We start from the raw sequence: 15,611 nt of genomic DNA on the forward strand, positions 1-15,611 counted from the left end.
GGGGCCCCAGCTGTTTACATTGTACATTAATGATTTAGACGAGGGGATTAAATGCAGTATCTCCAAATTTGCGGATGACACTAAGTTGGGTGGCAGTGTGAGCTGCGAGGAGGAAGCTATTAGGCTGCAGAGTGACTTGGATAGGTTAGGTGAGTGGGCAAATGCATGGCAGATGAAGTATAATGTGGATAAATGTGAGGTTATCCACTTTGGTGGTAAAAACAGAGAGACAGACTATTATCTGAATGGTGACAGATTAGGAAAAGGGAAGGTGCAACGAGACCTGGGTGTCATGGTACATCAGTCATTGAAGGTTAGCATGCAGGTACAGCAGGCGGTTAAGAAAGCAAATGGCATGTTGGCCTTCATAGCGAGGGGATTTGAATACAGGGGCAGGGAGGTGTTGCTACAGTTGTACAGGGCCTTGGTGAGGCCACACCTGGAGTATTGTGTACAGTTTTGGTCTCCTAACTTGAGGAAGGACATTCTTGCTATTGAGGGAGTGCAGCGAAGATTCACCAGACTGATTCCCGGGATGGCGGGACTGACCTATCAAGAAAGACTGGATCAACTGGGCTTGTATTCACTGGAGTTCAGAAGAATGAGAGGGGACCTCATGGAAACGTTTAAAATTCTGACGGGTTTAGACAGGTTAGATGCAGGAAGAATGTTCCCAATTGGGGAAGTCCAGAACCAGGGGTCACAGTCTGAGGATAAGGGGTAAGCCATTTAGGACCGAGATGAGGAGAAACTTCTTCACCCAGAGAGTGGTGAACCTGTGGAATTCTCTACCACAGAAAGTAGTTGAGGCCAATTCACTAAATATATTCAAAAGGGAGTTAGATGAAGTCCTTACTACTCGGGGGATCAAGGGTTATGGCGAGAAAGCAGGAGGGGGGAACTGAAGTTTCATGTTCAGCCATGAACTCATTGAATGGCGGTGCAGGCTAGAAGGGCTGAATGGCCTGCTCCTGCACCTATTTTCTATGTTTGTATGTTTCTACCAAAAATAGCGGAGAACCATGGGGCTATTAAGTGTGAGGAACTTAAAAATAATTAATATCAGTAGAGAAAAAGGACTTGAGAAACTAATGGGACTAAAAGCTGACAAATCCCCTGGACCTGATGGCCTACATCCTAGGATTCTAAAAGAGATAGCTGCAGAGATGGTGGATGCATTGGTTGTGATCTTCCAAAATTTCCTAGATTCTAGAACGATCCCAGTGGATTGGAAGGTAGCAAATATAACTCCGCTATTCAAGAAAGGCAAGAAAATGGGGAATTACATGCCAGTTAGCCTGACATCAGTCGGTGGGACATGCTGGATTGCATTATTAAGGAAGTGGTAACAGGGCACTTAGAAAATCATAATATGATTAAGTAGAGTCAAAATGGCTTTATGAAAGAGAAATAGTGTTTTTTGAAAATATAACCAGTAGGGTAAATAAAGGAGAACCAGTGGATGTAGTATCTTTTGGATTTCCAAAAGGCATTTGATAAGGTGGCACATAAAAGGTTGCTACGCTAGATAAGTGCTGGTGGGGGGGGCGGGGGGGGTAATAGCATGGATAGAGGATTGGTTAATGGACAGAAAACAGAGAGTAGGGATAAACGGTCATTTTCCGGTTGGCAGGCTGTAAATAGTGGGGTGCCGCAGGAATCAGTGCTTGGGCCTCAGCTATTTACAATATGTATTAATGACTTGGATAAAGCAAGGTATCCACGTTTGCTCATGATACCAAAGCTAGGTTGGAACGTAACCTGTGAGGAGGACTCAAAGAGGATATAAACAGATTAAGTGAGTGGGGAATGTAATGCGGGGAAATGTGAGGTTATTCACCTTTTTTTTTTAATGGTGAGAAACTATTAAATGTTGGTGCTCAGAGTTTGTTTTTATTCGTTCCTGGGATGTGGCCATCACTGGCAAGGCTAGCATTTATTGCCCATTCCTAATTGCCCTCTTGAATACAACTAAGTGGCTTGCTGGGCCATTTCAGAGGGCATTTAAGAGTCAACCACATTGCTGTGAGTCTGGAGTCACACATAGGTCAGAACAGGTAAAGGACATTACTGAACCAAGATGGTTTTTTACGACAATCTGGTAGTTTCATGGTCATGAAGTGGTAATTTATTTAATTAACTGAATTAAAATTCCCCAGCTGCCATGGTGGGATTTGAACTCAAGTTTCCAGATCATTAGTCCAGGCCTCTGGATTACTCGTCCAGTAACATAATCACTATACCACCGTTTGAGATGTCCTCATAAGGAACCACAGAAAGTTAGCATGTATGTGCAGCAAGCAATTAGGAAGGCACATTGCATGTTTGCCTTTATTGCAAGGGGTTTGGAGTTCAAGAGTATGGAAGTCTTGTTGCAGTTGTACAGAGCTTTAGTGAAACCACACCTGGAATACTGTGCACAGTTTTTGTCTGCTTATTTGAGAAAGGACATACATGCCTTAAAGGCGATGCAACAACTGTTCACTAGGTTGATCTCTGGGATGAGAGGATTGTCCTATGAGGAGAGATTAAGTAGATTGGGCCCATACTCTCCCGAGTTTAAAAAAATGAGAGGTGATATCATTGAAACATATAAGATTCTGAGGGGGATTGACGGTAGATGCTGAAAGTTTGTTTTCCCCTGGCTGGAGAGGGGGCATGGTCTCAGGATAAAAAGGCAGGTCATTTAAAACTAAGATGAGGAGGAATTTCTTCACTTAGAGGGTTGTGAATCTTTGGGCAGTGGATGCTGAGTCGTTGAGTACAGGCAACTCTCGATTATCCGGGTACCTCGGGGATTGGCTATTCCGGGTAAACGATTTTTCCGTTAGGGTGAGTCTACATTTTAAAGTTAAAACTTTAATGAATAAATACAATCGTTGGGGCGAGTTTACATTTATAAGTTAAAACTTTAATGAATCAATACAATCAGCTACAAACAGTAACAAAAGATGGACATGATCAGCAAACATGTACAGGTTCTGTGCCTGGAACCCGGTGCCAGCCCTGCCCCCGTTCCCAACGTCAGCAGCGGCCGCGAGAGACAGCGGCTGCAGCAGCACGCACACACACCAGCAAAGCAAGGGCAGAGGAAGGTGATTTTTACGGTGAGTGAGTATGTGAGAGAGAGAATGAGCAAATACAAATGAGCAGTGTTTGGAAGGCGATTTTTCCAAATTATTTGAAGCTGTCTTTTCATTTGTTAGCAACAGAATTTAAAATCCCATTACAATGGTTTCCCGTTGGATCCGTGTACAGATAATCGAGAGTTGCCTGTATATTCAAGTCTGCGATAGAGTTTTGGACTCGAGGGGAATCGAGGGATATGGGAATCGGGCAGGAAAGTGGAGTTGAGGTCGAAGATCAGCCATGATCTTATTGAATGGTGGAGCAGCTTGAAGGTCCATGTGGCCAACTCCTAATTCTTATGTTCTTGTATTCTATTTTGTGACCTGGCTTTTTAACATCGTAAGCACATTGCAGGTAAATGTGAACACTTAAAATGAAAACGGCAAAAGCAAAATACTGCAGATGCTGGAAATCTGAAATAAAAACAGAAAATGCAAGAAAAACTCAGCAGGTCGGGCAGCAACTGTGGAGAGAGAAACACAGTTAATGTTTCAGCTCGATGACCCTTCATAAGAACTGCTCTCTGCAGATGCTGCCTGACCTGAGTATATCCAGCATTTTCTATTTTTATTTTAAAAGAAAAAGGCACAGGAGATTTTGATTGAAGGGTGGTTCTTGTATTTTGAAAAGGAATGCGATGAGCCATCTAATGATTTTGATATATAATAGTGTACATACACTACATGTATGTATGTAACATTTTGATGAATTGCCACAGTTTAGATCACACATTTTGTGAAGTATTCAGTTAGAATCATAGATTGGTTACAGCATGCAGCCTGTCAAGCCTGTGCTGGCATTCCATATGTTGTATTTTTAAAAAGGGCAGAAAAAAGTTCAGTCATTTTCTGCTGGTTTCTTCTGATGCTGGGTAGATACAAGAATCTACAAATTGCCATAATTGCCTTCTAATTGATTTCAGGATGTCTCTGTTTACAGCATTTAGGCCATGTGGCTTTCAAAGAGCAAGCCGGATTCCAAACAGCTTCACCTTAGCAGTAGAGTGATGCTTGATGGAACATGGCCTGTGGTGCCATTAGAAAACCACATCTACTCCAACTTGCCATGGACAATCCCACGGGAGATCCAATAGTGTTGAAAATGCTGCGGCTTATTTTAAATTTGGAATACAAATATTTTTCAGCACCTTTGTAACATGACATATTTTGCTGTTCATTGTGCTTTTCTTATTTCTGTTTTTATTTGCAGAAACTCTACATAGTTTGTGATGTGGCTCTTAATGTCATCACAAGCAAAAGTACGACATATAACCTGGACTCTCCAAAGGATCCTGTACTGCCAGCCAAGTTCTTCACCCCACCTGACAAAGTAACTTTAGTTATTTTATGTCTTAAAGTCGGGCTTTAAATATTCTTGTAAAGGGAGGGTATTGGAATGGCAGACTCCCACCAGCAGGAGCAAAGCTGAACAAGTCTCTTCGTAGAAGGGTGAGATTGGAGACTTTCTGAGCGGGAAGGTGGAAAATGTTACCAGTGGGTGGGGAAGACTCGGCAGGTGGCATGGGAAACATTCCCAGCGATGGTGAGGGAAGATCAGCTTGCAAACTCACTCGCTGGGAGGACGGGGTGGCGCAGGTTAACACGAGATTTTTGTTATACGATGTTGCAACAATATCAATGTAGGCTTTCACCAGATTTTCTTCCCTTTTCACTGCTCATCGTGAGTGTACTGCCTTCCAGTATTTCATTCAGTTGTCCATTTTTCATATACAAGACTATCTGTGGGGTATTTATCAAGTCTTCACTCAACAACCACACAAGCACACTTCTTTGAAAGTAAATAGGATTTTCACTGTGAAGTGATGAACTGCTGACAACCGTGTAACACATTCTAGAGTTCAAAGGAACTCTATCCCAGGAATTATGCTGTCCCACCTTTAGGTGCTCTTCCATTTGTGAATAAGACCATGACAATTTACCTGTGGAAAAATATTGGTAACTCTGTTTTCAGCCAATCAAAGATCAAACAGCAGATCAATATTAGCATTTAGCTATTAATTAAAATATCAGTTGATAGTCAAGTTCATGCATTCAGTCGCTGAAAAATTATCTAAGAAAGCACATGTTCATTTTTATTTACTGTGTGTTGGAAGGTGCATTTTATGATTTTTCAATTTTGGTAATGACTTAAAATATAAACTATCGAGGAAATTTGGTGGCACATTGTGTTGGTGCACTAAAAGTGTTGCACCATGGAACGGTAGGATGCAGAACATGTCCTGCTGTTCCTTGCAATTCATCCAAGTGAACCACAGAGAGAGACAATTAGAAAATGGCTAATTGTGTCAGATATGTATTATTTCATGGCCAGAATGTGATTGATAAAGACCTAAAAAGAGTTTAACTGGACAAGCAAGATAATGGAGTAGTGTACACAATGAGGAGGTTCTGTGGCAGAAGGAGGAAATAACTTGCTATTGTAACAAAATAAAAAGATTATTAATGAGTGCTAGCCTTTTTAATTATCCTCCATTATAGCATTGATTCTACGATTAAGGTATTTTGTGCCACACTTGCAAATATATTATTATTGATAAATGTTTCTTTGCTTAGGATTCCTGCAATAACAAGTGCTACTTGTCAGATGAAGCAAAGACGCTATTACTCACAGGGAAGGTAAGTCTTAACCCAGTTCTCATTGCTGCAGGTCCACAATATAAAACTACCCACAATTCCCAATGCAAATTGGCATTACTGTTGTGGAAAGTGGAAAATATTAACACAGTGCTTGGACTGTTCCTCTGAGGTTGAGGTTATTCTTAACACAAAATAGGCTTTACATCTGGCCCATGCTGTCCCTTATTGTGAGTTTTGATATTGATACTGGAGAACCAAAAGTACCAAGTGTTTAATTTTACAACAGTGGCATCTTAGTGTATGAAAATTCAGCAACAAAAAAATTACCTGCAAAACAAAAGCATTGAATATTTACTTTTCTATTTTTAGATTATTTTCAGCTTCTTTAAACACAAATGGCTCAGAAGATGGAGAAACAATTTGCTTCTCAGGCTTCTATCAATGCTTGTGCAATTATATGTTGGCACGTGCATGAAAATTACCTTTCACGTGTTATCTCGCACTCTCCCTCCCTCATGCTCCCCTACCTTTCAGATCCTCCAGGGAATCCATTTTGCATTAGGCAAAGATTCAGTTTGTGTGTGTAGGGAGTTTGTGCCTAAAGAATTTGTGAAAGAACAGAGCACTTTGAATTTTATACCAATTTAAAATGAGCTATACTGATTTCTTGGTTAGATTGCGAACACTTCAATCCTACTGTAACTTTTAAAAATGGGAATAAATAGTTTGCTTATTTGCAAGTTTCCGTCCCTTGCTGTTTGATCTAGTTTTTGGTGTTAAAGTGTTGTGCTATCAGATATAGTGTATTGTGACTGTACCCATTTTTAAACATGTAACAACATGTATATGACCTCTTATGCCATGCATTTGCAGTCGTCTGTTTATGTTAAAAATTGATTTCAATGTTGTGGAAAAAGCACCAGCCGGAGGATTCTACAGATAATCATTCCAGCAATTCTTTCAGTTGAAAAGAACTTGGGCTGCATTTGTGGCACCTGCAGATTCCAATACCTGATAAATTCCAGTTTCTACACAGTGTATAAAATGTGTTTGTATATCTGAAAGACACTTACTTTTTGTGTTGATTGACACATGGTATCTTAACAATATTTTTCTCAGCCCAAACCAGCTAGTGTATTGGGTACGGTAAACAAACCTTTGTCAACTGCTGGTAGAAGACCACAAAACAGAACTCCAGGGTTAGAGACGGGAAGCAATTTCAGTGGAAACTCCGAACCCAGCTCACCAACTGCAAACAGGGGAAGGTAAGGCACTACTCCACTTTGTTGTAGAACAAAAGATTTGGCTGGATGTTAAATTACTGAACATTTGTTTCTCCTGTTGGAAATGGTCGCGTTCCCATGGATTGGGAGAGAGATAAAGAACAGCCAACAGCAACAACTTGTATTTATATAGAGCCTTTATCGTAGTAAAACATCCTCAGGCACTTTACAGCAGTGTTATAAAGCAGTATTTGACACCGAGCCATGTAAGGAGAAATTATGGCAGACTTGATCAAAGAGGTAGGTTTTAAGGAGCGCCTTGAGTGAGGATAGCGGGATGGCGAGGTTTAGAGACGGATTTCCAGAGCTCAGGGCCGAGGCGGTTGAAGGCAAGGCCACCAATGGTTGTGCTATTAAAATCAGGGATGCTCAAGAGGCCAGAATTAGAGGTGCGTAGCTATCTCAGGTGGGGGGGTTTGTGGGGCTGGAGAAGATTACAGATATCGGGAGGGGAGAGGCCATGGAGGGATTTGAAAACAAGGATGAGAATTTTAAAACCGAGGTGTTGCTCACCGGGACCCGATGAAGGTCAGTGAATGCAGGGATGATGGGTGAACGGGACTCGGTACGAGTTATGACACGGGCAACCAAGTTTTGGAAGACCTCAAGTTTACGTAGGGTAGTACGTGAGAGGCCAGCCAGGAGTGAGTTGGGTTAATCAAGTCTCGAGGTAACAAAGGCATGGATGAGGGTTTCAGTAGCAGATGAGCTGAGGCAGGTGTGGAGACAGGCGATGTTAGAGGTGGAAATATGCGGTCTTAGTTATGGCGTGGATATGTGGTTAGAAGCTCATTTTAGGGTCAAATATGACACCACGGTTGCGAACCAAGATGCTAGAGAGAGGAATGGAGTCAGTGGCTGGGGAACGGAGTTTGTGGCGGGGACCCAAGACTGGCTTCAGTCTACCCAAAGCTGGGTGTCATCAGCATACATATGGAAACTGATGCTATGTTTTTGGATGATGTTATCAAGGGGCAGCATGTAGATGAGAAATAGGAGGGAGCCAAGGATAGATCCTTCAGGGGACCTCGGAGGTAATGGGAAGAGGTGATTCTCTGGCCACGGTTAGATCGATAACAATGGAACCAGACGACTGCAGTCCCACCCAGCTGGTCGATGGTGGAGAGTCATTGGAGGCGGATGGAGTGGTCAACCGTGTCAACGGCTGCAGACAGATCGAGGAGTGATAGTTTACCTTAGTCACAGTCACAAAGGATGTCATTTGTGACCTTGATGAGGGCCTTTTCAGTACACTGGCAGGGGTGGAAGCCTGATTGGAGGGATTCAACATGGAGTTCCAGGAAAGATGAGCATGGATTTGGGAGGTGACAACACGCTCAAAGACTTTGGAGAGGAAAGGGAAGTTACATAGAAACATAGAAAATAGGTGCGGGAGTAGCACATTCGGCCCTTCGAGCCTGCACCGCCATTCAATAAGATCATGGCTGATTATTCCCTCAATACCCCTTTCCTGCTTTCTCTCCATACCCCTTGATCCCCTTAGCCATGAAGGCCATATCAAAGTCCCTCTTGAATATATCCAATGAACTGGCATCAACAACTCTCTGCGGCAGGGAATTCCACAGGTTAACAACTCTTTGAGTGAAGAAGTTTCTCCTCATCTCAGTCCTAAATGGCCTACCCCTTATCCTAAGATTATGTCCCCTGGTGCTGGACTTCCTGAACATCGGGAACGTTCTTCCCGCATCTAACATGTCCAGTCCTGTCAGAATCTTATACGTTTCTATGAAATCCCCTCTCATCCTTCTAAACTCCAGTGAATAAAGGCCCAGTTGATCCAGTCTCTCCTCATATGACAGTCCAGCCATCCCTGGAATCAGTCTGGTGAACCTTCGCTGCACTCCCTCAATAACAAGAACGTCCTTCCTCAGATTAGGAGACCAAAACTGAACACACTATTCCAGGTGAGGCCTCACTAAGGCCCTGTACAACTGCAGTAAGACCTCCCTGCTCCAATATTCAAATCCCCTAGCTATGAAGGCCAACATACCATTTGCCTTCTTCACCGCCTGCTGTACCTGCGTGCCCACTTTCAGTGACTGATGAACCATGACACCCAGGTCTCGTTGCACCTCCCCTTTTCCTAATCTGCCACCATTTAGATAATATTCTGCCTTTGTGTTTTTGCCCCCAAAATGGATAACCTCACATTTATCCACATTATACTGCATTTATCACATTGGAAAGTAAAGAGATGTTGGAGATGGGGCAGTAGTTTGCAAGGTCGGCGGGGTGAAGGGTTGGTTTATTGAGGAGAGGGCGACAGTACCTAAGGAGGGAGAACCGTTAACAATATCAGCTAACATGGGAGACAGAAAAGGAAGTTGCGTGGTCAGCAGTTTAGTGGGAATAGGGTCGAAGGAGCAGGAAGTGGGTCTCGGTGGACAAGATGAGCATGGAAAGGTCATGAAGTGAGACCAGAGTAAACTGGAGAATGATGCGAGTTCAGGGCTAGGGCGACAGTGAACCTTGGAGGAACTTTGGCTCAGTGGGTTAGGGGAAGGAAGGGAAGTGGTTGAGGCAGCAGATCGGAGGTTCTCAATCTTGGAGACAACGAATTCCATGAACTCCTCGCACTTGTTGTTGGAGGTGAGGGTGGCGGAGACTTCGGAGAGAGGTTTAAGAAGATGGTTTGCAGTAGAGAAAAGAGGCCGGGTGTTTGCATTCCATTATCGTCCTGGAATAATGAGCAGTTTTGGCAGATGAGTAGGGCCCGATCATGCTTTATGTGGTCCAGCCTGATGTGGCGGTGAATGGCTAAAGCCAGTTGTTCGCCATATCTATCTAAGTCTGTGACCTTTGGACTTAAGGGAGCGAAGATGAGGGCCGTACCAAGGGGAACGGCCAGGGTGAGAGCGAGTAATGGTTTTAATACGGATGAGGGCATCAGAGATAGTGGTGAGGGTGTGGTTGAGCAGATTGGTAGCTGAACGCGAATCAAAGAACGCGAGCTGCAAAAAGGAATACAAGAAAACGTTTGCAAGATATCTTGCGAACGTATTGCACAGAAAGAGGGAGGCTAGAGCAGTGAAGGAGAACATTTGGTGGCAGTGATCATTATTCAGTTAGATTTAGCATAGTTATGGAAATGGACAAAGCTAGACTAGGAGTAAAAGTTCTTAATTGGGAAAAGGCCAATTTTACCAAGCTGAGATGTGATTTAGCAAAAGTAGTCTGGAAACAGCTACTTGAAGGTAAATCAGTGTCAGAGCAGTGAGAGGCATTCAAGGAGGAGATAGTGAAGATTCAGAGCAAATATGCTCCCACAAAGAAAAAGGATGGGACTAACAAATCTAGAGCCCCCATGGGGCATACAGGGTAGGATAAGGCAAAAAAGGGAAGCTTATGTCAGATACCGAGAGCTAAATACTGCAGAAAGCCTAGAAACATAGAAAAGGTGCAGGAGTAGGCCATTTGGCCCTTCAAGCCTGCACCGCCATTCAATGAGTTCATGGCTGAACATGCAACTTCAGTACCCCATTCCTGCTTTCTCGCCATACCCCTTGATTTCCCCTAGTAGTAAGGACTACATCGAACTCCTTTTTGAATATATTTAGTGAATTGGCCTCAACAACTTTCTGTGGTAGAGAATTCCACAGGTTCACCACTGTCTGGGTGAAGAAGTTTCTCCTCATCTCGGTCCTAAATGGCTTACCTCTTATCCTTAGACTGTGACCCCTGGTTCTGGACTTCCCCAACATTGGGAACATTCTTCCTGCATCTAATCTGTCTAAACCCATCAGAATTTTAAACGTTTCTATGTGATCCCCTCTCATTCTTCTGAACGCCAGTGAATACAAACCCAGTTGATCCAGTCTTTCTTGATAGGTCAGTCCCGCCATCCCGGGAATCAGTCTGGTGAACCTTCGCTGCACTCCCTCAATAGCAAGAATGTCCTTCCTCAGGTTAGGAGACCAAAACTGTACACAATACTCCAGGTGTGGTCTCACCAAAGCCCTGTACAACTGTAGTAACACCTCCCTGCCCCAGTACTCAAATCCCCTCGTTATGAAGGCCAACATGCCATTTGCTTTCTTAACCGCCTGCTGTACCTGCATGCCAACCTTCAATGACTGATGAACCATGACACCCAGGTCTCGTTGCACCTCCCCTTTTCCTAATCTATCACCATTCAGATAATAGTCTGTCTCTCTGTTTTTACCACCAAAGTAGATAACCTCACATTTATCCACATTATACTTCATCTGCCATGCATTTGCCCACTCACCTAACCTATCCAAGTCACTCTGCAGCCTCATAGCATCCTCCTCACAGCTCACACTGCCACCCAACTTAGTGTCATCCGCAAATTTGGAGATACTACATTTAATCCCCTCGTCTAAATCATTCATGTACAATGTAAACAGCTGGGGCCCCAGCACAGAACCTTGCGGTACCCCACTAGTCACTGCCTGCCATTCTGAAAAGTACCCATTTACTCCTACTCTTTGCTTCCTGTCTGCCAACCAGTTCTCAATCCACATCAGCACACTACCCCCAATCCCATGTGCTTTAACTTTGCACATATTAATCTCTTGTGTGGGACCTTGTCGAAAGCCTTCTGAAAGTCCAAATACACCACATCAACTGGTTCTCCCTTGTCCACTCTACTGGAAACATCCTCAAAAAATTCCAGAAGATTTGTCGAGCATGGTTTCCCTTTCACAAATCCATGCTGACTTGGACCTATCATGTCACCTCTTTCCAAATGCGCTGCTATGACATCCTTAATAATTGATTCCATCATTTTACCCACTACCGATGTCAGGCTGACCAGTCTATAATTGCCTGTTTTCTCTCTCCCTCCTTTTTTAAAAAGTGGGGTTACATTGGCTACCCTTCACTCCATAGGAACTGAGCCAGAGTCTATGGAATGTTGGAAAATGACTGTCAATGCATCCGCTATATTTTTTAAAAAGTGGGGTTACATTGGCTACCCTTCACTCCATAGGAACTGAGCCAGAGTCTATGGAATGTTGGAAAATGACTGTCAATGCATCCGCTATTTTCAAGGCCATCTCCTTAAGTGCTCTGGGATGCAGACCATCAGGCCCTGGGGATTTATCGGCCTTCAATCGCATCAATTTCCCCAACACAATTTCCCGACTAATAAGGATTTCCCTCAGTTCCTCCTTCTTACTAGACCCTCTGATCTCTTTTATATCCGGAAGGTTGTTTGTGTCTTCCTTAGTAAATACCGAACCAAAGTACTTGTTCAATTGGTCTGCCATTTCTTTGTTCCCCGTTATGACTTCCCCTGATTGTGACTGCAGGGGACCTACGTTTGTCTTTACTAATCTTTTTCTCTTTACATATCTATAGAAGCTTTTGTAGTCCGTTTTAATGTTTTAGAGGAGTATAGAAAGTGCAGGGGTGAAATTAAAAGGGAAATTAGGAAAGCAAAGAGAATGCATGAAAAAATACTGGCAAGTAAAATCAAGGAAAACCCCAAAATGTTTTATAAATACATAAAGTGTAAGAAGATAACTAAGGAAAGAGTAAGTGGAGAAAAACTACTAGAGAAACTAATGGGACAAAAAGCCGACAAATTCCCTGGACCGGACAGCCTACATCCTCTGGTTCTAAAAGAGGTGGCTGCAGAGATAGTGGATCCATTGGTTTTGATTTTCCAAAATTCCCTAGATTCTAGAACAGACCCAGCGGATTAGAAGCTAGCAAATGTAACACCGTTATTCAAGAAAGGAGGGAGCGAGAAGACTGAACTACAGGCCAGTTAGTCTGACATCAGTCATCGGGAAAATACTGGAATCTATTGTTAAGGAAGTGGTATCAGGGCACTTAGAAAATCATAACCTGATTAGACAGAGTCAACATGGTTTTATGAAAGGGAAATCGTGTTTGGCATTTTTGAGGATGTAACTAGCAGGATGGATAAAGAGGAACCAGTGTACGTAGTATCTTTGGATTTCCAAAAGACATTCGCTAAGGTGCCACAATAAAGGTTACTACACAAGATAGCTCATGGAATTGGAGATAATGGGCTCAAGTTTTGGCCTGAGTTGCTCCTATTTTTTTTGAGCAACTAGTTTAGAATGGAGCATCTTAGAAATTGCAGTTCTCTGCATTTAGTTTACTCCAGTTCTAGTGAGTTAGAATAGTTTCATTTTAGAACAGGTTTTTTTTCCAAAAGGGGGCATGTCCAGTCATTTACACCTGTTTTGCAAGTTTAAGGCCGCGAAAACTTACTCCAAACTAACTTAGAATGGAGTAAGTAGATTTTTCTACACTTTAGAAATTAGGCGCAGGGACCGAGAGATAGCGGGGTGGGGTGGGGGTGCGGGGGGGAGTTAAAGTGAAGTCAGGGAATTTTACAAGCATTTAACACTTCACTTCTACAAATGAAGTGCCATCATGAATAATAAATGATAAATAAAGCAAATAAAAAATATATTTAATTTTCCTACCTGTCTGAAGCAGCAGCAGCAGGCTCCGAGCTGCGAAGAAGAGTTAGGCCGTTCGGCCAGGGCATAGGGGTGGCTTAAGCCGACAGTAGTACAATCCGGTGGCGGCAGCAGGCTCCGAGCCGAAGAAGAGTTAGGCCGTTCGGCCAGGGGATAGGGGCAGCATACAAAGCACCAGGAGGGAGAGCAGCCAGCACGTTTAAAAGTTTAATTTTTACTTCAAGTATGGGTGCTGCATTATCAACACCACGGATTATGCAATGGTTCTCCATCAATTCACTGCATAGGAGAGAATTGATTAGAGCTCACTGCACCAGGAACGTCATAGCCCGTAGGCTGATGGGCAGAAGACTATAGCCATGCCGGCAACATCGAGCCAGGCGTTCGTGCCTGGACATGAGCGAGGCTGATTGTGTGAAAAGGCTGCGTTTCCGCAGAGAAGTTGTCATTGAGATCTGTGATATGCTGAGAGCAGATTTACAGCCGAGAAACAGAACACCGACTGCCTTGTCTGTTGAAGTGAAGGTTACAGCTGCACTTTCCTTCTATGCCTCGGGATCATTTCAAGCTACAACTGGAGATGTGTGCGCCATCTCTCAACGTGCAATACATGCCCTGCGTTTACCAGGTCACGGCTGCACTGTATGCTCGGAGGAATGACTTCTTCAATTTCCCAATGACCGCACAAGCGATCCATGACAGGGCTGTGGGCTTCTTCAGGATTGCTGGCTTCCCAAAGGTACAGGGCTGCATTAATTGTACCCACATAGCCTTGCGAGCACCTGTGGAGGATTCCGAGCAGTGCAGGAATAGAAAAGGTTTCCACTCCATTAATGTGCAGCTCGTGTGTGACAATAAGCAGCGCATCATGTCAGTCGATGCGAGATACCCTGGCAGCACCCATGATGCGTTCATCCTACGCGACAGCATTATATCTAACATGTTTGAGCAGCAGCCAGAAGGGCAGAGCTGGCCACTGGGAGACAAGGGGTACGGCCTCGCCACCTGGCTCATGATGCCCCTGCGCGTAACACGGACGGAAGCTGACCATCAATACAACATGTCGTACATTGCGACGCGTAGCATCATATAGAGGACCATTGGCATCTTGAAACAGCGTTTCCGATGCCTGGACCATTCCGGGGGACACTTGCAATACTCTCCTCAGATTGTCGGTCACTTCACTGTTGTGTGCTGCATGCTGCATAATTTAGCCATCATGAGGCAGCAGGAGCTGGTAGTGGAACCAGAAGACCCACATGAAGGGAGAGTGCCTGATGATAGTAATTTGGAAGGGCAGGATGATGACGACGATCAGGAAAGCATGCAAGTGCTGATGCCGGAGCGCGAGGTCGGATGAGGGCCGCCCATCGTGCTCCTTTAACGATTGCTCGAGCCCTGCGCCAGCAGCTCATCCGTGAACGCTTCAACTACTGATGCCTGAGGGCTCTGTGACAGGAGACATGTTTATTTTTTGGAGTTGTTCCTATGTTGTGTTGTATTAATAGAACATGATTCAGTTTTAATGAAAAAATATTTTATTGAAAAGTTGACAGTGTAATAAAATATTTGTTGCATCAAACTTTCCTTTTAATATGACTCTTTAAGATCACTTTTTAAAAACTTTAAGATCACTTATAAACTTGTAAAGTTACAAAAGTTACAAAACAATTTTGATGTGAAAAATCTTACACTCTTAAGATCACTTAAACTTCAAGATCACTTTTTAGGTGAAAAATTAAATAAGTTACAAAATGTGAGAGCATTTACACTATAAAATCATTTAAAAACCCTTAGATCACTTATAAGTTGTAAAGTTACAAAATTTACAAAACAAGTTCAGTTTGAAAAAAGTTACTACAGTTACATCAAGAACAAGAACAAAAGTAGCAAAGAAAGGCTGCAACCATCTCTCATCTACATCTCGGTGAATGTTCACTTCTTCATGGAGGTGTCATTTGATTAGCCGAGCTGTGTGCCCTTATTGCAGCAGCTACCTCACCCAGGCCCTCCCTGACGGCCTGTGCCATCACTTGTACTCCCTCGGACATTCCCTCATTTCCGTGTCATTGCTGCTATTTCTCCTGTCAGAACCATTACCTCGTCACCTACTGCACTGACGCTGCCCACTAGTGAGCGGGTAAGGTCATTGCTCTCCA

General features: G+C 43.5%; 1 protein-coding gene across 1 annotated transcript in view; it reads left to right on the forward strand.

Annotated features, from left to right (window-relative positions):
- The window catches only part of pds5a (PDS5 cohesin associated factor A), a 271,909-nt gene that overhangs the window by 245,068 nt on the left and 11,230 nt on the right, over positions 1-15,611 (forward strand). Inside the window, exons 25-27 of the mRNA XM_070860770.1 lie at positions 4,339-4,458; positions 5,703-5,765; positions 6,846-6,991. Of these exons, the coding sequence (XP_070716871.1) occupies positions 4,339-4,458; positions 5,703-5,765; positions 6,846-6,991 (329 nt within the window). The remainder of the gene's footprint in view (positions 1-4,338; positions 4,459-5,702; positions 5,766-6,845; positions 6,992-15,611) is intronic.

Source organism: Pristiophorus japonicus, chromosome 2, assembly GCF_044704955.1.
Source record: "Pristiophorus japonicus isolate sPriJap1 chromosome 2, sPriJap1.hap1, whole genome shotgun sequence".
NCBI classification, from domain to species: Eukaryota; Metazoa; Chordata; class Chondrichthyes; family Pristiophoridae; genus Pristiophorus; species Pristiophorus japonicus.